Genomic DNA, 23,760 nt, shown 5'->3' with positions numbered 1-23,760 from the left:
TGTTCCCTCTCTGTTCCCCAGCAGTGGCAGGGAGAAGGGTGGGGAGGTGCGTTACTGCCCCTTCCGACTGGCCCCCTACCTGCTCACCCTCCGAGACCCGGAGACCCTTGAACCCCAGCCGTGCTGCCTCCTCCTCGCTGAGAAAATCCACTCTGGATACGAGGGTGAGAACCACCACTGATGAAGGCACTGGAGCCCAAACGCTGGTCTGCTTGACTCAGTTTAGTTTCAATAACACTGATGAAGGCACTGGAGCCCAAACGCTGGTCTGCTTGACTCAGTTTAGTTTCAGTAACACTGATGAAGGCACTGGAGCCCAAACGCTGGTCTGCTTGACTCAGTTTAGTTTCAATAACACTGATGAAGGCACTGGAGCCCAAGCGCTGGTCTGCTTGACTCAGTTTAGTTTCAATAACACTGATGAAGGCACTGGAGCCCAAACGCTGGTCTGCTTGACTCAGTTTAGTTTCAATAACACTGATGAAGGCACTGGAGCCCAAGCGCTGGTCTGCTTGACTCAGTTTAGTTTCAATAACACTGATGAAGGCACTAGAGCCCAAACGCTGGTCTGCTTGAGTCAGTTTAGTTTCAATAACACTGATGAAGGCACTAGAGCCCAAACGCTGGTCTGCTTGACTCAGTTTAGTTTCAGTAACACTGATGAAGGCACTAGAGCCCAAACGCTGGTCTGCTTGACTCAGTTTAGTTTCAATAACACTGATGAAGGCACTGGAGCCCAAACGCTGGTCTGCTTGACTCAGTTTAGTTTCAATAACACTGATGAAGGCACTAGCTGGAAACTGACTCTCTCTCTCTCTCTCTCAGCTCCCAGAATACCTCCAGACAAACGCATTTTCACCACCAGTCACACGCCCAGCTGCCTCTTTCAAGATGTTGACGAACGGTAAGCAAATATTTATATAAAGAGAAAGGTTGCAGACCTCATAAAAACGCACAGGTACAAATTAAAGAGCAGTTTTCAATTGTTCTGTTGCCCTGAATTGTGATTTTTCTCCTGTCTCAGGGCTGTCCCTCTTTTGGGGTACCTGCCCCAGGACCTCGTGGGGACCCCGGTTCTGCCCTACCTTCACCCCGAAGACAGACCGCTCATGATCGCCATTCACAAAAAAAGTGAGTCAACAAGATGAAACTGAGGCCATTCTGGCTCTAGGATGGAGCCAGCACTGCATAGAAACCTATAGGGAACCAGGAGCCAACATGGCCGACACAGGGCTGCAGTTTCAAGCATGGAGCCGGCTCTGCATTGAAGGCTATGGAGATTCAGAGCCGTAATGGCCGCCACAGGGACTCAGTTGCTGTGTTGTTTTCCCCTGCAGTTCTGAAGCTCGCGGGCCAGCCCTTTGACCACTCCCCGATCCGGTTCTGTGCTCGGAACGGCGAGTACGTCACCATCGACACCAGCTGGTCCAGCTTCATCAACCCCTGGAGCCGCAAGGTGGCCTTCATCATCGGCAGACACAAAGTCAGGACGTGAGTCGCACTGCGCCTCCTCTCTCTCTCTCCTCTCCATCCCCGTCTCTCTCGCGCTCTCCTCTCCATCCCCGTCTCTCGCGCTCTCTCTCCCCTCTCCATCCCCTTCTCTCTCGCGCTCTCTCTCTCCTCTCCATCCCCTTTTCTCTCTCTCCTCTCCATCCCCTTTTCTCTCTCTCCTCTCCATCCCCTTCTCTCTCTCTCTCTCTCCTCTCCATTCCCTTCTTTCTCGCGCTCTCATCTCTCCTCCATCCTCTCTGCTCTCTCTCCCATTTCTCCTCTCCCTCCATCTCCCTCTCTTCCCTCTCCATCCCCTTCTCTCATGCTCTCATCTCTCCTCCATCCTCTCTCTGCTCTCTCTCCCATTTCTCCTCTCTCCCTCCATCTCCCTCTCTCTCCTCTCCATCCCCTTCTCTCGCTCTCTCATCTCTCCTCCATCCTCTCTCTGCTCTCTCTCCCATTTCTCCTCTCTCCCTTCATCTCCCTCTCCGTCCTGTCTGCCCTCTCTCAAGCTCTCGCTCTCTCTCGTTCCTCCTGTATCCCAGGAGCCCCCTGAACGAGGATGTCTTCTCTCTCCCTCGTGTGGTTCATGTCAAGTCTATGGAGCCCGAGATTCACCAGCTGAGTGGACAGATCCATCGGCTCCTGGTGCAGGTGAGACCGCCAAAAAAAACCAACGAAATCCTCCCAGTAGCATTCTAGGATATTGCAGCGTGTGTCTCTGTCTGTCTGTGTCTCTCTCTGTCTGTGTCTGTCTCTGTCTCTCTCGGTATGTCTGTGTGTCTCTTTCTCTCTCCTCTGTCTGTCTGTAGCGCTGTCTCAGTACAGAAACTGGAGGGGGAGCGTGTTGTATTTCTAACCCCTTCTCTCTCCTCTCCCCTCTCCTTTCTCCTCTCCTTTCTCCTCTCTTTTCCCTTCTCTCTCTCTCCTCTCCTATCCCCTCCCCCTCTCTCTCTCTCTCCCCTCCCCTCTCTCTCCCCCTTCCCCTCTCTACTCCCCCCTCTCTCTCTCCCTTCCCCTCCCCTCTCTCTCTCCCTTCCCCTCTCTCCTCTCCTCTCTCTCCTCTCTCCTCTCCCCTCCTCTCCCCTCTCCTCTCCTCTCTCTCCTCTCTCTCCTCTCTCTCTCCCCTCTCTCCACCCCTCCCCCCTCTCTCCTCTCCTCTCTCCTCCTCTCTCTCTCCTCTCCTCCTCTCTCCTCTCCCCTCTCCCCCTCTCTCCTCTCCCCTCTCTCCTCTCCCCTCTCCCCCTCTCCCCTCTCCCCCTCTCCCCTCTCTCCTCTCCTCTCTCTAGCCCGTTGTCTCCAGTGGTTCTCAGGGGTACTGCAGTGTTGAGAGTAGCGGTTCCCATGAGCAGCTCCTCAGCATCGCCTCGTCCAGCGACAGCAACGGAGCCGCGGCCGAGGAGGCCAGGCTGCACAAACCAGTAAGCACCCGAATACGCACCAGTACAGACCAGTATACAGAGCAGCACGCAACACACTACAACACAATACAAACCAGTATGTACCAGCATACAGAAACGAGCGCCTGTAACAACCTCCCACAACACCAACCAGTATGTACCAGTATACTCACCAGTACAGACCAGTATACAGAGCAGCGAACAAACGAGCACAGACCAGTACCCAACAGAATGGAAACCGCTGTCATAGTATGTAACACAGTATACATGTCACAGTGTGTGGATCATAGGGTGTCTCACTCTGTATGTTCTCTCTCTCTCTCCCTCTCTCTCTCTCTCTCTCTCTCTCTCTCTCTCTCTCTCTCTCTTGTGCTCTCCTCTCTTCCTCCCTCTCGCTCTCTCTCTTCTCTAGATGACATTCCAGCAGATCTGTAAGGATGTTCACATGGTGAAGAATCAGGGCCAGCAGCTCTTCATAGAGTCCAGAGCAAGAGTACAGCCCTGGAGACACCAGCCAGGTGAGGAGGGGAGAGAGGAGGGAGGGAGGGAGGGAGGGAGGGAGGAGGGAAAAAGGGAGAGGGGAGAGAGAAGAGAGGAGAGGGGAGAAGGAGAGAAGGGGAGGAGAGGGGAGGGAGAGAGAGAGAGACACAGATACCAAGAGACTCTGACAGGCAGGCAGACACATGGAGAATTATTATTATTATTATTATTATTCTCATCATGATGGTTCTGGGGGGTCACTGGTGCTGACTGCAGGGTGCCTGCCTCTTCTCTCCGCAGTGGAGACCCCCAAGCAGCCCGGGGAGACCCCCAAAGAGACGGCCTGCGTACCCCGAATCTCAGCTCTCGAGGAGGCTGTGAGGAAAGAGCCTCCCTCCACCTACTCCTATCAGCAAATCAACTGCCTGGACAGCATCATCCGGTGAGACACTGTGGGACTCAAAGAGTCCAGCGTGAGACACTGTGCACGACACAGGGCAGCGTGAGACACTGTGCACAACACAGGACAGCGTGAGACACTGTGCACGACGCAGGGCAGCGTGAGACACTGTGGGACTCAGAGTCCAGCGTGCGACACTGTGCACAACACAGGACAGCGTGAGACACTGCACAACACAGGACAGCGTGAGACACTGTGCACGACACAGGACAGCGTGAGACACTGTGCACAACACAGGACAGCGTGAGACACTGTGCACAACACAGGGCAGCGTGAGACACTGTGCACAACACAGGGCAGCGTGAGACACTGTGCACAACACAGGGCAGCGTGAGACACTGTGCACAACACAGGACAGCGTGAGACACTGTGCACAACACAGGGCAGCGTGAGACACTGTGCACAACACAGGGCAGCGTGAGACACTGTGCACAACACAGGACAGCGTGAGACACTGTGCACAACACAGGGCAGCGTGAGACACTGCACAACACAGGACAGCGTGAGACACTGTGCACAACACAGGACAGCGTGAGACACTGTGCACAACACAGGGCAGCGTGAGACACTGCACAACACAGGACAGCGTGAGACACTGTGCACAACACAGGGCAGCGTGAGACACTGTGCACAACACAGGGCAGCGTGAGACACTGTGCACGACACAGGGCAGCGTGAGACACTGTGCACAACACAGGACAGCGTGAGACACTGTGCACAACACAGGACAGCGTGAGACACTGTGCACAACACAGGGCAGCGTGAGACACTGCACAACACAGGACAGCGTGAGACACTGTGCACAACACAGGGCAGCGTGAGACACTGTGCACAACACAGGGCAGCGTGAGACACTGTGCACAACGCAGGACAGCGTGAGACACTGTGCACGACGCAGGGCAGCGTGAGACACTGTGCACAACACAGGGCAGCGTGAGACACTGTGCACGACACAGGACAGCGTGAGACACTGTGCACAACGCAGGGCAGCGTGCGACACTGTGCACAACACAGGGCAGCGTGCGACACTGTGCACAACACAGGGCAGCGTGAGACACTGTGCACGACACAGGGCAGCGTGAGACACTGTGGGACTCAAAGAGTCCAGCGTGAGACACTGTGCACAACACAGGGCAGCGTGAGACACTGTGGGACTCAAAGAGTCCAGCGTGAGACACTGTGCACAACGCAGGGCAGCGTGAGACACTGTGGGACTCAAAGAGTCCAGCGTGAGACACTGTGCACAACACAGGGCAGCGTGAGACACTGTGCACGACACAGGACAGCGTGAGACACTGTGCACGACACAGGACAGCGTGAGACACTGTGCACGACACAGGACAGCGTGAGACACTGTGCACAACACAGGGCAGCGTGAGACACTGTGCACAACACAGGGCATCGTGAGACACTGTGCACAACACAGGGCAGCGTGAGACACTGTGCACAACACAGGACAGCGTGAGACACTGTGCACGACACAGGACAGCGTGCGACACTGTGCACGACACAGGGCAGCGTGCGACACTGTGCACAACACAGGACAGCGTGAGACACTGTGCACGACACAGGGCAGCGTGAGACACTGTGCACGACACAGGGCAGCGTGAGACACTGTGCACGACACAGGACAGCGTGAGACACTGTGCATGACACAGGGCAGCGTGAGACACTGTGCACGACACAGGGCAGCGTGAGACACTGTGCACGACACAGGACAGCGTGAGACACTGCACAACACAGGGCATCGTGAGACACTGTGCACAACACAGGGCAGCGTGAGACACTGTGCACAACACAGGGCAGCGTGAGACACTGTGCACAACACAGGACAGCGTGAGACACTGTGCACAACACAGGGCAGTGCTGGCCGGACCGCACTGTATAGCCCCCCTCTCTGACCCTGGCTCTCTCCTCTCTCTCCTCTCTCTCTCTCAGGTATCTGCAAAGCTGTAACACCCCCAGTACAGTGAAGAGGAAGTGTGGCTCCTCCTCCGGCACGACGTCATCGAATTCCGACGATGACAAGCGGATGAATCGAGCTGGCTCGAGAGGTGAGTGCTGCCCCCTGCCCAGACCCTCCGGAAACTAATAACTTGGGTTTTTTGTTTGTTTTGGTTTGTTTATTTTTTTTTTTGGTACTAAATCGTTTTGATTTTAAAATAAATACATAAATTAATTTTTTAATACAAAAAAAAAAATTAAGTTTCGGAAAAAAAGCCCAGAAAGGGAGTGGTCTGCATGCTAATAAGTGGTAGCAGTCTGTATGCTAATAAGAGGCAAGTGTTCTTTGGGGGAGTGGTCTGTATGCTAATAAGAGGGGAGTGTTCTTTGAGGGAGTGGTCTATATGCTAATAAGAGAGGAGTGTTCTTTGGGGGAGTGGTCTGCCTGCTAATAAGAGGGCAGAGTCATTGTGGTTGACAAAGTGAATCTAACCCGAGAAGATGGAAGATGAAGATTTCATTATTTGAGATTATTCTGCGCTCGGTTTCCAGGCCAGGCTGCTCCTGCCTCTGCTGCCGCCCCTCCGGCCTCGGGGCAGGGGGGGGCTCCGGGCTCGTCCCACCCCCTCGCCCCCCTCGCCCTGCCAAGCAAGGCTGCCAGCGTGGTCTCCGTCACGAGCCAGTGTAGCTTCAGCAGCACCATCGTGCACGTGGGGGACAAGAAACCACCGGAGTCAGGTATGCACTGCCACACGCCAACCACACGCTACAGACACACTGCCACACGCCAACCACACGCTACACACTGCCACATGCCAACCACACGCTACAGATATACTGCCACACGCCAACAACATGCAACAGACACACTGCCACACGCCAAACACACGCTACAGACACACTGCAACACGCCAACCACATGCTACAGACACACTGCCACACGCTACAGACACACTGCCACACTCCAACCACACTCTACACACTGCCACACGCCACACACCCTGCCACACTCCAACCACACTCTACAGACACACTGCCACACGCCAACCACACGCCACAGACACACTGCCACACGCCAACCACACGCTACAGACACACTGCCACACGCCAAACACACGCAACAGACACTGCCACATGCCAGCCACACGCTACACACTGCCACATGCCAATCACTGCAACACGCTACAGACACTGCCACACGCCATCCACACGCTAGACACTGCCACATGCCAACCACACACAAACACTACAGACACACTGCCACACAGCAACAACATGCTACTGACCTGTTATCACATGCTACCAACACGCAGGAAGCTCTCTCTGTGGAGCGTCGCTCTTGGTGTTTCAGTGTCGCTGTGTCTGTGTGTTTCTCTGTCAGTGTCTATAACTGTGTGCATGTGTGTGGAAGCGCTGATGTCATGAGACGGTACGCAGGGCGTGATGCGATACACGTGACGGCTGGGGGGCTTTGTTGCCACGACGACAAGTCGTACAAGTATCGCCAGAATTAATGGAATGGATAAAGGCGTCTGCCAAATAATAGTAATAATAATAATAATAGTAATAATAATAATAATAATAGTAATAATAATAATAATAGTAATAATAATGCAGTAAATGTTTATAACTTCCAGTGAGGAGGCTGCACTGCGCCGACATTTCTGACACAAACCAAAAAAAAAATGTTGTTCTTCAGCTGCCATTTAATTTTTCAAATTCTCCCTTCTCAGAGATCGTGATGATGGAGGAGCCTGCCACGCCTTCCCAGGCCCCTCCCCCTGCCACGCCCAGCGCGACCCCTGACCCCAAGGACCCCTACCGCCGGGTGGGGCTGACCAAGGAGGTCCTGTCTGTGCACACGCAGAATGAGGAGGAGGTCTTCCTGAACAGATTCAAGGACCTGAGCGAGCTGAGAGTGTTCGACCCCGCGGGGCAGGAGCAGAGGGGCAGTACCCCCACCGGGGGCAACAGAGGAGGTGAGAGGGGCAATACCAGCACCGGGGTTAGTAGAGGAGGCGAGGCGAGGGAGGGGGGGAGGGAGGGGGTGCTCAAAGCCACGGGCAGCAAATACAGTCAGTGGTTTCTCTGTTTGTAAGAGTGCACACTATTAACTTGTTAAATTAAACAACACAGGATAAGATGATGCACGCGAAAGCTTTTCATTCATGATTTATAATGCATCTCCCTCCCTCCCTCCCTCCCTCCCTCCCTCTCTCCCTCTCTCCCTCTCAGCCGGGCGCAGTTCCCGAAACTACCCAACAGGGGGCAGCAGCAGCCGAAGAGGCAAATCCAAAGTCAAACGCCTCAAACCCCACCAGCACTCCCCCAGCATCGCCCCCCTCCAGCACGCCCCCCTCCTCTCCCCCCGAAACATGCCCCAGCCCCCCTCCCCCTTGCTCCTTGACTCCTGGCCCCTCTCCGCTCCCTCTCAGTCCAGCCTCCCTCGGCTTCCCTTCCCTGGGGTTCTCCCAGCCTACCCCCTGTACCCCCCCCGGGTCCCCGATTCACACCAGGTTGGTCTCCGCTACCCCGTCACGCCGGCCCCCCTCGTCGCCCCCGTGATGGCTTTCGTGCTCCCCAATTACATGTTCCCTCAACTGAGCGCCCCTCTGCCCCAGCCCATCTACCCAAACCCTCCTCAGATGTACCCCTGTGCCCCGGCAGCAGCAGCTGCAGCCCCCGCCCTCGCCCCCCTCCGAGCCCCCTCTCGGGAGACCCCCAAACCCCTGTCCCGCTCCAGCACCCCCCAGTCCGGCAGCTGCCCCCCGCACGAGCGGGAAGGGGCCCGGTCGCCCCTCTTTGAGTCCCAGTGCAGCTCCCCTCTGCAGCTCAATCTGCTGCAGTTGGAAGACGGCGCCCCCAACAGGCAGGAAGTGGCGACGCAGGCAGCAGCGACGGCTCGGGAGTGGGCGGGGCCTCAGGCCGGAGGCGGGGCCAGGAAGCAGGCGGTCGCAGGAAGTGAGGTCGTCCGGGAGCAAAACAAACACGTCAGTATTAAAAAAAAAAAAAAAAAAAAATAGTCGTCTGTCTTTCTCTGACCCCTCCTTTCTCTCTCTCTGTCTCTCTGATCCCTCCTTTCTCTCTCCCGATCTTTCTCTCTGTATCTCTCTCTCCCTCTCCTGTCTCTCTGTCTCTCTCTCTCCGTCCCTCTCTGACCCCCCTCTCCCTTCTCTCTCTCCCCCAGGCCCGTGCTCTCAGCTCCCCTGACCAGGACGCCATGTCGAGCTCCACTGACCTGCTGGACCTGCTCCTGCAGGAGGACTCCCGATCGGGCACTGGCTCGGCCGCCTCGGGGTCCTCGGGCTCCGGGTCCAACGGCTGCAGCGCCTCCGCCAGCGGGACCAGTATGTTCCAGTTTATTCCGCTTTAGCCCCAGTTTATAATAGAACATCTTCATTAGAGTGTTTGTATCTGTGAGTGTGTGTGTGTGTGTGCGTCTGTCTGATCTGGTGTCAGCGAGTGTGTTTTGAAGGCTGTTGTTTCTGTCACCTCCTGACCTTTGCCCCTGCCCCTTTGCCCTCGCAGGAAGCAGTCGGAGCAGCCACACCAGCAAATACTTTGGCAGCATCGACTCCTCGGAGAACGGGCTGGGCGGGCAGCAGCGCAGCGGGGGCCGGAGCGGGGCGGGCAGCCTGGCTCCAGAGAGCGAGCAGTTCCTGAAGTGTGTGCTGCAGGACCCCCTCTGGCTGCTCATGGCCAACGCTGACGAGAAGGTCATGATGACTTACCAGATACCTGCCAGGTCAGGACACGCCCCCCACACACCTGGCTATAGGGATATGGAAACACCTGACTGAACCACACCTGAGAAATACACCTGACAGAACCACACCTGAGAAATACACCTGACAGAACCACACCTGAGAAATACACCTGACTGAATCACACCGGAGAAATACACCTGAGAAATACACCTGACTGAACCACACCTGAGAAATACACCTGACTGAACCACACCTGAGAAATACACCTGACTGAACCACACCTGAGAAATACACCTGAGAAATACACCTGACTGAACCACACCTGAGAAATACACCTGACTGAACCACACCTGAGAAATACACCTGACTGAACCACACCTGAGAAATACACCTGACTGCACCACACCTGAGAAATACACCTGACTGAACCACACCGGAGAAATACACCTGACTGAACCACACCTGAGAAATACACCTGACTGAACCACACCTGAGAAATACACCTGAGAAATACACCTGACTGAACCACACCTGAGAAATACACCTGACAGAACCACACCTGAGAAATACACCTGACTGAACCACACCTGAGAAATACACCTGAGAAACACACCTGACTGAACCACACCTGAGAAATACACCTGAGAAATACACCTGAGAAATACACCTGACTGAACCACACCTGAGAAATACACCTGACTGAACCACACCTGAGAAATACACCTGAGAAACACACCTGACTGAACCACACCTGAGAAATGGTGAGACCGTGTTATAACCTCCCCCTGCTGTGCGTGACCCTGTGCTCCCCCCCCCCCTCCACAGAGACATGCAGACGGTGCTCAGGGAGGACAGGGAGAGGCTGAAGGCCATGCAGAGGCAGCAGCCTCGGTTCAGCGAGGCGCAGAAGAGGGAGCTGAGCGAGGTGCACCCCTGGATCAGGAGCGGGAGGCTGCCCACGAGCCTGAGCGCGGCTGTGAGTATCACCGACCACACACAGCCGCGCGATACACCCCACAGAGACACTGCTGCACTATACACCCCACAGAGACACTGCTGCACTACACACAGCACAGAGACACTGCTGCAACAAACACAGCACAGAGACACTGCTGCACTACACACAGCACAGAGACACTGCTGCACTACACGCAGCACAGAGACACTGCTGCACTACACGCAGCACAGAGACACTGCTGCACTACACGCAGCACAGAGACACTGCTGCACTACACACAGCACAGAGACACTGCTGCACTACACGCAGCACAGAGACACTGCTGCACTACACGCAGCACAGAGACACTGCTGCACTACACACAGCACAGAGACACTGCTGCACTACACGCAGCACAGAGACACTGCTGCACTACACACAGCACAGAGACACTGCTGCACTACACACAGCACAGAGACACTGCTGCACTACACGCAGCACAGAGACACTGCTGCACCACACACAGTAAAACCTGGAATGGGCGACACTGCTGTGCAACAGGAGTCTTATTCCCATCCCTGTTATATCAAACTGAGTATCTCAACATTAGTGTGTTGTTGGGGTTACACTCTGTAAACGCTCTCTCTCTGTCTTTCTCTCCCCTCTCCCTCTTTCTCTCCCCTCTTTCTCTCTTCACTCTCCTGTCTCTCTTCTCTCTCCCTCTCTGTCTCCATCTCTCTGTCTCCATTTCTCTCTCTCCCTCTCTCTCTCTCTCCCCCTCTCCCTCTCCTGTCTCTCTCTCTCTCTTCTCTCTCCCTCTCTCTCTCCATCTCTCTGTCTCCATCTCTCTCTCTCTCTTCCCCTCTCTCAGGCGTGTGTGGGCTGTGGTCTCGCTACCCCGGTCCCCGCGGCGATGCCTTTCGACGTGGAAATCCACGACATGGAGCTGAGCGGAATGCTGGACTCCGGGGGGGAGAACGGAGGGAAGGCGACCGTCGTCCCGGAAACGGCCATGGAGGAGGAAGGGGAGGAGCCAGCGACGCACGGCAACGACCAGGAAATGCCATCCGAGGAGCGGGAGACGAGGAAGACCGAGAACGAGGACAAGAGACAATAAGAGACACAGGGACACAACACAATCAGAGACATGAGGACGAGACACAGGGACCACAAGACAATGAGAGACACGAGGACAAGACAGGAGACACAGGGACACGAGACAAGCAGTGCCTCATGAGTGAAGATTAAAAATGAAAAGGAATTTGAAAAATCTCTAGATATATCTATTTTTTTTTATTAAAATCTCCCCAAAAAATGGACAATTTTCAAACAGAAGAAGGTAATGTAGATACACAAATGTGATTGATCAAAAATCAATGATATCAGGACGTTTCTTAGTCCGAAACATCCTGATTAGAATTTTTATCAATTATTCACAATTTTGTGGACCTGCATTATCCTTTTTTTTTTAGGATTTTGCACCTGATGGTACGCAGCTGTTTTCCATTTTAAAATGATATATATGTTTGTGTATTTTTGGAAAAAGAAAAAAAATGTTGTTTATTTATCTACTGAACGTCAGTTCCCCAACCAGACTTTTTTTTTTTTTTAATAATTTAAAAAAAACAGTTGATTACTTCCCCAAAATGTATTTATTTTTTACTTGTTTACATTTTTAATTAGCGACAAAAAAAAAGGTTTGTAACTTTTTTTTTTTTTTAAAGATGAAAGAGAAAAAAAAAATTGAATAATAATAATAATAATAATAATAATCAGCCATTTTGAAAAAACTCCTGGCTGAAAAATGTAAAATGGAGTAGGTGTTCCCATGGAAACAAGGCAGGTGATGATAGGGGCCAAAGAGTTTTGATTGGCTGAGATCTCCCACGGAGATGTAGCCATTATGATGTCATGAGTAGGTGGAGTCCAGATCAGACACTGGAGATCATTGTTTATTATTGTTAATGCAATTGTTGTTGTTGTTATATGTTGTGAATTGAGGCAAAAGGAGAATTTCTATTGGCTGTGCTCACACGGCAACCTGTGACAAAATTACCAGTTCTTAATTGTGATTGGCTGCCCTCTCCTTCGCAGAGGCTTTTCTAAGTGTGAAGCGAGAGTGAGCTGTGCTCACACGGAGACCAAGGACAGTTTACAGATCCTGAATTCTGATTCGCTGTGCTCACACGGCAACCAAGGACAGTTTACAGATCCTAAATTCCGATTGGCTGTTCCCTTCTTCAAAGAGAGAGACAGTGGACTTTGGTTTAATGGGATTAACAAAACCAGTACTGAGGATTTCAAAGCATAACAGTGGCACCAAACGCAAGTGACATGAACACAGCCTCTCCCTTGCTCTCTCTTTCTCATGTGATGTCGGGGTTCATTGCACCATGTTCACATTTTGTATTAAAATAAAAAATAAAATAAAAAATACTGTTTGTTGTTTGCCCCCCCCCCCCCCCCCCGAGAAAGACTTCTAGTGGAAACGTTAGCCATTGAATTTACACTGAAGACGCTGAGAACATAAGAACATAAGAAAGTTTACAGCCCATCTTGCTCGTTTGGTTGTTAGTAGCTTATTGATCCCAGAATCTCATCAAGCAGCTTCTTGAAGGATCCCAGGGTGTCAGCTTCAACAACATTACTGGGGAGTTGGTTCCAGACCCTCACAATTCTCTGTGTAAAAAAGTGCCTCCTATTTTCTGTTCTGAATGCCCCGTTATCTAATCTCCATTTATGACCCCTGGTCCTTTTTTCTTTTTTCAAGTCAAAGAAGTCCCCCGGGTTGACATTGTCTATACCTTTTAGGATTTTGAATGTTTGAATCAGATCGCCGCGTAGTCTTCTTTGTTCAAGACTGAATAGATTCAATTCTTTTAGCCTGTCTGCATACGACATGCCTTTTAAACCCGGGATAATTCTGGTTGCTCTTCTTTGCACTCTTTCTAGAGCAGCAATATCCTTTTTGTAACGAGGTGACCAGAACTGAACACAATATTCTAGGTGAGGTCTTACTAATGCATTGTAGAGTTTTAACATTACTTCCCTTGATTTAAATTCAACACTTCTCACAACATTCTAGTGGAAACGTTAGTCATTGAATTTACACTGAAGACACAGAAAGACTTCTAGTGGAAATGTTAGTCATTGAATTCACACTGAAGACACTGAGAAAGACTTCTAGTGGAAACGTTAGCCATTGACTTTACATTGAAGACGCTGAGAAAGACTTCTAAAGGAAACGTTAGTCACTTTTTATTTGTTGCAAACATTTACTTTTACAAAACAATGTCAAGGAGTCTTTGTCAGTCGTTCTGTGTGTCTCTTACTGGCTCAGTGAGTCTCGAAGTCTCTCTTACTCAGAGAGAGTGACACGTCTCTCTGTGTCTGTCAGTGTCTCACTGTCTCTCACAGTTCCCCCCTCGGTCTCTGCGTCTCTCAGTGTCCCCCTGAGTCTCTCTCACGGCTCTCTCTCTCAGTGTCTCTGAGTTTCCGTCTCTCTCTCTCTCTCTCTCTCTCTCTCTCTCTCTCTCTCTCAGTGTTGGCGTGTCATCTCCTCACAGTTCAGTTGCAGGTGGGGTGGAACCCAGGTCAGAAACTCAAAGTCGTCGACAGTGAAGCGCTTCAACTGGGCTTTCTCTGAAACACAAACACAGCAACACAACATCAACACAGAGACAGAGAAACACAGGGAGCGAGAAACACAGCAACACAACATCAATACAGACAGAAACAGAGACACACAAACACAGCAACACAACATCAACACAGACAGAAACAGAGACACACAAACACAGCAACACAACATCAACACAGAGACAGAGAAACACAGCAACACAACATCAATACAGACAGATACAGAGACACAAACACAGCAACACAATATCAACACAGACAAACACAGAGAGAAACAAAGCAACACAACATCAATACAGACAAACAGAGACACAAACACAGCAACACAACATCAACACAGACAGAGAAACAGCAACACAACATCAATACAGACAAACAGAGACACAAACACAGCAACACAACATCAACACAGACAGAGAAACAGCAACACAACATCAATACAGACAGAAACAGACACAAACACAGCAACACAACATCAACACAGAGACAGAGAAACACAGCAACACAACATCAATACAGACAGATAGAGACACACAAACACAGCAACACAACATCAACACAGAGACAGAGAAACACAGCAACACAACATCAATACAGACAGATACAGAGACACAAACACAGCAACACAATATCAACACAGACAAACACAGAGAGAAACAAAGCAACACAACATCAATACAGACAGAAACAGACACAAACACAGCAACACAACATCAACACAGACAGAGAAACACAGCAACACAACATCAATACAGACAGAAACAGACACAAACACAGCAACACAACATCAACACAGACAGAGAAACACAGCAACACAACATAAGTACAGACAGAAACAGAGACACAAACACAGCAACACAACATCAACACAGACAGAGAAACACAGCAACACAACATCAATACAGACAGAAACAGAGACACACAAACACAGCAACACAACATCAATACAGACAGAAACAGAGACACAAACACAGCAACACAACATCAACACAGACAAACACGAAAGGGGCTCCCGAGTGGCGCATCCAGTAAAGGCGCTCCTCGCAGGATGTGCCCTATAGCCTGGAGATCGCAGGTTCGAATCCAGGCTATGTCACAGCTGACCGTGACCGAGAGTTCCTAGGGGGCGGCGCAGAATTGGCTGAGCGCTGCCCGGGTAGGGAGGGCTTAGGTCGGCAGGGGAATCCACGGCTCACCGCGCATCAGCGACCCCTGTGGCCGATAGGGCGCCTGTGGCTCTGCAGCGGAGCCGCCAGATCTGTGTTGTCCTCCGGCACTATAGGTCTGGTGGCGTTGCTGTGGATCTGCAGTGCGAAAAATGACGGCTTGGAAGGAGCACGTTTCGGAGGACGCGTGTTTCGGAGGACGCGTGTTTCAGCCTCCGTTTCCTGAGTCGGTGGGGGGGTTGCGAGCGGTGAGCCGGGGATACAGATAATAATTGGGCATGCTAAATTGGGGTGAAAACCGGGGTAAAAATAATTGGCGACGACTAAATTTATAAAAAAAAAAAAAAAAAAAAAAACACAGACAAACACAGCAACACAGAAACGGGGGGAGAGAGAGACAAACAGGAGAGAGGAGGGAGAGAAACGAGAGGAGAGAAAGAACAAGTAAAACTGAGGAGAGAGACGGAGGGGGACAAACAGAGACACACACAGAGCGAGAGGGAGTGGTGTCCAGTCTCACCCAGTCTCTGTTGGAGGGTCAGGCTGCCTGGGCTCAATCTGCAGGTGATCTGGACCGGGCTGCAGACCAGAACGCTGCAGCACAGCGTGGAGAGGGAGAGCAGAAAGGAGTCCTCACACTGCTCCCAGGCCTGAGCACGGGACAGGGGGACAGGGGACAGTTAGTACCCAACAGCGCGGGGAACACTAATAACAAACTACAAATTCAAACTGAAGACACCGCGAGGAGAGACTTCTAGTGGAAACGTCAGCCATTGAATTTACACTGAAGACACTGAGAAAGACTTCTAGTGGAAACGTCAGCCATTGAATTTACACTGAAGACCCTGAGAAAGACTTCTAGTGGAAACGTCAGCCATTGAATTTACACTGAAGACCCTGAGAAAGACTTCTAGTGGAAACGTTAGTCACTGAATTTACACTGAAGACACTGAGAAAGACTTCTAGTGGAAACGTTAGCCATTGAATTCACACTGAAGACACTGAGAAAGACTTCTAGTGGAAACGTTAGTCACTGAATTTACACTGAAGACGCTGAGAAAGACTTCTAGTGGAAACGTTAGTCATTGAAATTACACTGAAGACCCTGAGAAAGACTTCTAGTGGAAACGTCAGCCATTGAATTTACACTGAAGACCCTGAGAAAGACTTCAGCCATTCAATTTTAGTTTCTTAGCATTTCTAAGGACCTTGCCCTGACCTCACCATAATAGTTACCGATACAGGCACTGCTACACTGGAACGCCAGTGGCTGCAACGTCGTTCTGCTTGACTTGGTTTCTGCTACTGTGTAAAACTGTATAAAAAGAGAGACTGATTCTAAAATCAAGGACTGTGCTGCTGCTGTGAATCGCAGGCAGCGTTCAGCATTCCTAAAGTTTAAAAGAACCCCTCACCCCGTCCTCGTCGCTCGTCCCTCTGCAGTCGTATGTCACGTGACCCCTGACCCCGACCTCCCGCTGTAACTCCTCCCACTCGGCCCCGCCCAGCCGCAGGAGCACCGACACGTCGCGATTCCGACAGACAACGTGAGCGGACCCGCTGCCGTCATCCACAACAAACCTGAAACACAATCACACTGTAACACCATCACACTGAAACACCATCGCACTGTAACACCATTGCACTGTAACACCAACACACTGTAACACCAACACACTGTAACACAAACACACTGTAACACAAACACACTGTAACACAATCACTAACACACCATTGCACTGTAACACACCATCACACTGTAACACAATCACATTGAAACACACCATCGCACTGTAACACCATCACACTGAAACACCATCACACTGAAACACCATCACACTGAAACACCACACTGTAACACACCATCGCACTGTTACATCAACACACTGAAACACAAACACACTGTAACACCATCACACTAACACAATCACACTGTAACACCATCACACTGTAACACCATCACACTGTAACACCATCACACTAACACAAATCACACTGTAACACAATCATACAGTAACACAAACACACTAACACAAACCACACTAACACAAACCACACTGAAAACACAAATTACACTGCCGCTCTCCACAACCAACCAAAAACACAGTTACACAACACAGTGTAACAGAGCCACACACACACACACAGAGTTCTGCTTACTTGGCTTTTGCTTGGAAGACACCATTCTCAGAGCTGCAGGGGGGGTGGTTTCTGGTGCAGCGACCCTATTGGGTGAAAGAGAAAGAGGAAGTCAGCAACGCCATTGTGCGTCTCTGTGTTTCCGGGCATGTCTGTGTGTGTGAGTGTGTGTGTCAGTGTGTCTGTGTGTCTCAGTGTGTGTGTGTCTCAGTGTGTGTGTGTCTCAGCAGGTCCACCTGTTTGAAGACGCTGGCGCACTGTGAACACGTCCACTGCAGATCCACCAACACCACGGAGCTGACGTGACATCGCACCCTACCCAGAATGCTGTGCACCGAGTCGGACGCCCAGTCGCCCAGATCCACCAGGGGGGGGGAGGAGGAGGAGGGGTCAAGGTCAAGATTAGGACTGTGAAAAACAAAAAGACAAAAACTTAATACTGATCCGTCCTTCAACCCTCTCTCCCTTTCCCCTTCTCTCTCTCTCTCTCTCCTTTCCCCTCCCCTCCTGAAAAACCAGGAATGGATCAAACTGCTACGCAATGGGAGTCTCATTACCATCCCTGTACAGTACTTAAAAAACAAATTAAAACACAGCAAACCTAATCCAATCCAAGATCCTGCAACATGCAATACTACAACCCACAGCATCTATTTAACTCTCTCTCTCTCTCTCATATTAAAGGCATGCTTTAAAAAAACATTCATTATTAGCAGTGTGGAGTAGTGGTTAGGGCTCTGGATTCTTGACCAGAGGGTCGTGGGTTCAATCCCAGGTGGGGGACACTGCTGCTGTACCCTTGAGCAAGGTACTTTACCTAGATTGCTCCAGTAAAAACCCAACTGTATAAATGGGTAATTGTATGTAAAAATAATGTGATATCTTGTAACAATTGTAAGTCGCCCTGGATAAGGGTGTCTGCTAAGAAATAAATAATAATAATAATAATAATAATAATAATCTATATCTCTATCTTTACCTCTCTATAGATCTACATCTCTCTATCTCTATCTCTCTATCTCTATATCTATATATCTCTATCAATCTCTCTATCTCTCTCTCTATTATTTTGAGGTGCACAGAACCGGGTTTAAAATGCACTGACAGGTCGGATCCAGTCATCCAAATGGTCCGTTTCCTCCTCGTTACGCTGGAGTCGCTCTCAAAATCTAAATTTTCTACAAGTAGTAACGCTTGAGCAGCAACAGGAGGCGCTCCTCGAGTACCACGAAAGGGTCGAGGTGGGCATTCTGCACAACAGAATCGCTGCCTCTTAAAAACACCCCGAGACACGGGCGGCTGTTCGTTGCGTTTCACTCGAGGAACCCGTCTGGCTGCTCCTTGCTTTGTGTCGAATGGATTCTAGTCTGGTTCACCTGGGTGAGGCGTCGCCTCCCAGTCCCACCACAGTGAGGCAGCTCAGAGCAGTGTACCGACAATACAGCTTCCCCTGCCTAAAGAGAGGGGGGGGGACGGGGGGGGGGAACAACAGAGAGGGCTTTAGTGCTGTATTACACAACATGACATCACTCACTGCCAGCAGAGAGGAGAATGAACCAGCCCCTTCTCAAAGTGTAGTAAAACACAGAGAAGAGAATGAACCAGCCCCTTCTCAAAGTGTAGTAAAACACAGAGAGGAGAATGAACCAGCCCCTTCTCAAAGTGTAGTAAAACACAGAGAAGAGCATGAACCAGCCCCTTCTCAAAGTGTAGTAAAACACAGAGAAGAGCATGAACCAGCCCCCTTCTCAAAGTTTAATCTAGTTACCTGGACAGTTTGCTCTCCAGGCGGTGAAAGTTAACTCTGGCCCCAGGCAGCAGGCCCGGGATGTAGGGAAGCTGGGTGAAGTCGATATAGACCTTGAGAGACTGGGAGGGTCTGTCTGCATCGCACACCGAGAGCTGGACACTCACTCCACAATCCAGAGCCACTCCTGTTTACACAGAGAGAGACAGAACCAGAGTGACTCCTGTTTACAGAGAGGCAGAACCAGAACCATAGTGACTCCTGTTTACACAGAGAGACAGAACCAGAGTGACTCCTGTTTACAGAGAGACACAGAACCAGAGTTACTCCTATTTACAAAGAGACAAAACCAGAACCAGTGACTCCTGTTTACACACACACACACTCACAGAATCAGAGTGAAACTGGATTAAAAGTACAAATTAATTTCAATAACTAAGTCCAGTATCAAAAACACTCCTGTTCACACACACAGAGACAGAAGCAAGGCCACACCCCTACCCGGTTTGCTGCCCTGTGATTGGACGATCACAGCCTTTCCCTTGCCTTCATCCAGAGTGACTCTGTCGAGGATGAGCCCGGAGAAAGAGAGGAGGGAGGTGGGGGAGAGGGAGAGGGAGAGGAGAGCGGAGACTGAGAGGAGGGGCTGCAGGTCCTAAAGGGGAGCGAGAGCACAGCAAAGTGAATTCAGTTTCATACAGTGTCTGTATACAACACAGTGACTTAGATATTATTATTTATTTTTTTTAACATCATGTAAATCAAAAGAAAATTTTTGACCACAGCTGTACTCCGGGCAACGCTGGCGGGACCGCACTGCAAAACACGGATCTTAAACCCTGGATGATGGGAGCGATGAAGCTGCGCTTGCCTGTCTCCAGCTCTCCTCTCTGGGGTGAGGTTCCAGACACTGCAGGTGCCAGTCCGGGTGTACTGGGAGGAAGAGCGAGCACTGGGAGCCCTGGGGAGCCCCTACTGGGAGGACGGCGAGGGGGCTGGAAAGCTGGCCGAAGACATTGGGGTCCTGCAGATACAACGATACAGGAGCGCTCAGACACAGTCTCCCCGCTAATAGAGAGAGACACACACACACACTGAGACACACACACACTGAGACACTCTCTCTCTCTCTCTCTCTCTCTCACCGCAGTGTGGGGAGCCACCAGTCTGTAGAGTCGTCCTGGGTGAATCAGAGGAAACCAGCGGACAGAATCACCCACAAACTGCAGCTCAGCCTGTCAAAGAAAACCAGAGATACCCCAAAAACATCTCCATCACCACACAGCCCCAAAATACATCTCCACAATCAGAGACACCCCAAAAACACACCTCCACAACCAGAGACACCCCCAAAACACATCTCCACCACCAGACACCCCAAAAACACATCTCCACCACCAGAGACACCCCAAAAATCTGTGGAATAAAAAAAAAAAAAAAAAATACAACCTTATTCATAACCGACCAACTCTGACTCACCCTGAGAGGGGCGCTGTTGCTCTCTCCCCCCCGCTCCTCCTCTCTCAGGGGTCTGTTTCGGGGGTCCCTGCTCCACACTTGGGGTCCCCCCTCCAGGTAGGCGGTGGCTCCGAAGCCCAGCCCGAGCCCGGTTCTGTTCCGAGCCCGGTTCTCCAGAACCAGGCTGCTCGGGTGAGCATTGCGGAACATCAGCCCTTCCTTGTCTGTGACCCGCAGCAGCACCGACACCCAGGACCGGAGCGCCGTCACCTTCCGCTTGCGGGCCGGATTCCCCATCCCCGTTTCTCCCGCGGGTTTTTTCCCGGGAGGAGATTTAGGGGAGATCTCTCGAGGGGAATCCTGTACAGTTTTATCTGAAGAATCAGGGACTTCTCTATCTGTTTCGGGCTCCGGGGCTGGAGTTCTGTCGGTTTTTTTTACAGACGGTTCGGGGGTCGCTGTGCCCCCCTCCCCCTCTCTCTCCCTCCCCACCCCCTCACTCTCCGTGCTCTGCAGTGTGGACATGGCAGAGGACTGGCTGAGAATCTGGACGTCATTCACACTGAACTGGACGTAGACCCTGAGAGACGGACAGAAACACAGACAGCATCGCAATCAGATCAATTAATGAGTCGTTCAGCAGACGCTTTGATCCAAGCGACTTACAGAGACTAGGGGGGGTGAACTCTGCATCATCAACAACTGCTGCTGCTGCTGCAGAGTCACTTCCAATAGGAGCTCGTTTGTTTGACGTCTCATCCGAAGGACGGAGCACAAGGATTACTAACACAGGGTCTGGGTTTGATTCCTGTTTTTTCCCCAATTCAAGGTCCCTTTCCAAAGTCCATTTTCATTTTCGTCAGGTCCAACACCTCGTTGATCAAAAAAAAAAAAAAAAATTGCACTCGGCAGTATTCTGTTAAAATGAGCATCTCACAACGAGAAACTGTCATCAGAGACTCGCTGGAGCAGCGTTTACAGAAAAGGGGGTCTCGGTACCAGGAGGGTCAAATCCCGGCTCAGCCACTGACTCCCTGTGTGTGTGTGAGAGAGAGAGAGAGAGAGAGAGGGGGAGAGAGAGAGAGAGAGAGAGAGAGAGAGAGAGAGAGAGAGAGTGAGTGTGTGTGTGTGTGTGCGTGCGTGCGTGACCCTGAGCAAGTCGCTTCACCTCCTTGTGCTCCGTCCTGCGAATGAGACGTCAAACAAACGAGCTCCTATTGGAAGTGACTCTGCAGCAGCAGCAGTTGTTGATGATGCAGAGTTCACCCCCCTAGTCTCTGTAAGTCACTTTGGATCAAAGCATCTGCTAAATGACTCATTAATAATAATAATAATAATAATAATAATAATAATAATAATAACAGCAGCATTACAAGTAAAGACAATGACAGTAAAATTCTTCACAACACTGAATATATTAACAGGAGAGCAATGCTCTCAGGATCAGCCCCACCTGCAGCTGCGCTCCCTGATGAACTGGGAATCCTGCAGCTGCTTCCAGGACGGGAATTCTGTCCTGAGGAATCTCTCCATGACCACGGAGCAGCTCCGGAGCTGAACCAGGCAGCCTGCCAGGAAAAAACAACACAGGAATGCTTTATTACATCGAAAAAATAAATCAACGTCAATGACCAAGAAGCTGATCTGCCAGCGATGGATAAAATACTAAATATATCCGTCCATAGAGACACGCAGACCAGCTGCGGACAAAAGCGTTGAATCACCCTCCTTATAGAAACGAACTCATTTTAATTGTGTTTCAATCCTACAATTCTAGGCGATGCAAAACTCTGAGCTGTGTATATATATATTTATAACTGCGTGTTTGACGAAATTAAAAATCAATCAATCAATCAGAAGTGTGCTGACCAGTCCAGGCTGTGTGAATGCCAGCCCTGGTGTGGCTTGTGTTGGGATCCGTTTCCACTAGCACGCAGTCCAGAGACCCGGTCTGATCCGCCAGCTGCACACAGACACTCCCAGTGCTCAGCTGCAAAACTCCCACTACGATCTGCAGAGACAAACACACAGAAACTCACAAACTCACACTAGCCCTGCTGCTGCTGCTGCTGCTGCACCCAGTCCTGGGGTTCAGAGCTCCCCTCAATGAAGTCTGTTATTATTATTAATATTGAAATGATCAGGAGCCAGGAGTTTGAGCAGGGTTACAAACTCACACTAGCCCTGCTGCTGCTGCTGCTGCACCCAGTCCTGGGGTTCAGAGCTCCCCTCAATGAAGTCTGTTATTATTATTAATATTGACATGATCAGGAGCCAGGAGTTTGAGCAGGGTTACAAACTCACACTAGCCCTGCTGCTGCTGCTGCTGCTGCTGCACCCAGTCCTGGGGTTCAGAGCTCCCCTCAATGAAGTCTGTTATTATTATTAATATTGAAATGATCAGGAGCCAGGAGTTTGAGCAGGGTTACAAACTCGCACTAGCCCTGCTGCTGCTGCACCCAGTCCTGGGGTTCAGAGCTCCCCTCAATGAAGTCTGTTATTATTATTAATATTGAAATGATCAGGAGCCAGGAGTTTGAGCAGGGTTACAAACTCACACTAGCCCTGCTGCTGCTGCTGCTGCTGCACCCAGTCCTGGGGTTCAGAGCTGCCCTCAATGAAGTCTGTTATTTGAAATGATCAGGCGCTCTCCCTCCTCACCACAGGGGGCTCCAGTTGCTCCGCTCTCTGGCGGGTACACAGACCAGGCGAGGCGTGTGTTGATCTCTGGTCCTGTGAGATGCTGGATCTCGGAGGCTGGGAGGAGGGAGGGGAGGGACAGGGCCCCCCAGCCCTGGGTCTCTATGAGGGACGACAGCTCAGAGATAGTGGGGGCCCGCCAGGGGGGGGGGGGCCAGTAAACTGTACTGAGAGAGACGAAAAAATACACAGAGGCACAAGCTGAAACATTTAAAGTAATGGGAAACAACAACAACAATAATAATAATAATAATAATACTTTATCAATACTATTACTAATAGAAATTAATAATAACTATATTAATAATAATAATAATAATAATAATAATATTGCTGTAGCTGTAGTTCCTGGTACCTCCACCAGGGGGGCAGCAGTGCGGCTCCTCCAGCATCTCTCTGTAAATGTCCCTCTTGTGTCTCCGTCCCGTTTCCTTGGTGACCAGAACCGAGCTGAGGAAGCGCCCCGCCACACTGGAGGCCATGCGAGAGGAA

At 50.9% G+C, this 23,760-nt stretch overlaps 2 protein-coding genes across 7 annotated transcripts in view; one reads left to right on the top strand and one right to left on the bottom strand.

Moving 5' to 3' along the window:
- The window catches only part of LOC117969081 (period circadian protein homolog 1-like), a 23,141-nt gene extending 10,286 nt beyond the window's left edge, over positions 1–12,855 (top strand). For 3 of the 4 annotated variants that reach the window (XM_059014529.1, XM_059014526.1, XM_059014527.1), the window contains 16 exons: positions 22–164; positions 826–904; positions 1,025–1,131; positions 1,338–1,491; positions 2,037–2,145; positions 2,781–2,912; positions 3,304–3,409; positions 3,672–3,813; positions 5,770–5,885; positions 6,328–6,513; positions 7,509–7,754; positions 8,011–8,765; positions 8,963–9,122; positions 9,304–9,520; positions 10,308–10,458; positions 11,291–12,855. In XM_059014529.1, the coding sequence (XP_058870512.1) occupies positions 22–164; positions 826–904; positions 1,025–1,131; positions 1,338–1,491; positions 2,037–2,145; positions 2,781–2,912; positions 3,304–3,409; positions 3,672–3,813; positions 5,770–5,885; positions 6,328–6,513; positions 7,509–7,754; positions 8,011–8,765; positions 8,963–9,122; positions 9,304–9,520; positions 10,308–10,458; positions 11,291–11,536 (3,049 nt within the window). In that variant the 3' untranslated portion in view covers positions 11,537–12,855. The remainder of the gene's footprint in view (positions 1–21; positions 165–825; positions 905–1,024; positions 1,132–1,337; positions 1,492–2,036; positions 2,146–2,780; positions 2,913–3,303; positions 3,410–3,671; positions 3,814–5,769; positions 5,886–6,327; positions 6,514–7,508; positions 7,755–8,010; positions 8,766–8,962; positions 9,123–9,303; positions 9,521–10,307; positions 10,459–11,290) is intronic. The other variant, XM_059014528.1, reaches the window with a different exon arrangement.
- An 807-nt stretch (positions 12,856–13,662) lies between these two features.
- Positions 13,663–23,431, bottom strand: LOC131721199 (CST complex subunit CTC1-like). Of its 3 annotated transcripts, XM_059014589.1 has the most exons (14): positions 23,230–23,431; positions 22,438–22,579; positions 22,022–22,136; positions 20,590–21,148; positions 20,256–20,345; positions 19,982–20,134; positions 19,612–19,765; positions 19,132–19,297; positions 18,740–18,817; positions 17,600–17,771; positions 17,385–17,449; positions 16,640–16,805; positions 15,745–15,874; positions 13,663–14,061 (listed from the first exon to the last, which is right to left on the bottom strand). In XM_059014589.1, the coding sequence occupies exons 3-14, from the start codon at positions 22,099–22,101 to the stop codon at positions 13,958–13,960; spliced, it is 1,917 nt and encodes a 638-aa protein (XP_058870572.1). In that variant the 5' UTR covers positions 22,102–22,136; positions 22,438–22,579; positions 23,230–23,431; the 3' UTR covers positions 13,663–13,957. The 3 variants fall into 3 exon arrangements, with proteins under 3 accessions (XP_058870572.1, XP_058870573.1, XP_058870574.1); XM_059014590.1 differs by lacking the exon at positions 18,740–18,817; XM_059014591.1 differs by lacking the exon at positions 20,256–20,345.
- Between the last annotated feature and the right edge of the window lie 329 nt (positions 23,432–23,760).

The sequence above is a fragment of the Acipenser ruthenus genome, chromosome 48 (genome assembly GCF_902713425.1).
Source record: "Acipenser ruthenus chromosome 48, fAciRut3.2 maternal haplotype, whole genome shotgun sequence".
In the NCBI taxonomy this organism is placed as follows: domain Eukaryota; kingdom Metazoa; phylum Chordata; class Actinopteri; order Acipenseriformes; family Acipenseridae; genus Acipenser; species Acipenser ruthenus.
The sequence above is the reverse complement of the archived record's forward strand: the minus strand, read 5'-3'. Positions and strand labels throughout refer to the sequence as shown.

What these genes read in the sequence shown, in the direction of transcription:
- LOC131721199 (XM_059014589.1), bottom strand. Translation starts at nt 22,101, where the DNA reads ATGGAGAGATTCCTCAGGACAGAATTCCCGTCCTGGAAGCAGCTGCAG. An exon ending in GAGAGGAGAGCTGGAGACAG is followed by an intron (nt 19,766 to 19,981) that starts GCAAGCGCAGCT and finishes GCTCCCCTTTAG; the next exon opens with GACCTGCAGCCCCTCCTCTC. An exon ending in ATCACAGGGCAGCAAACCGG is followed by an intron (nt 19,298 to 19,611) that starts GTAGGGGTGTGG and finishes CTGTGTAAACAG; the next exon opens with GAGTGGCTCTGGATTGTGGA.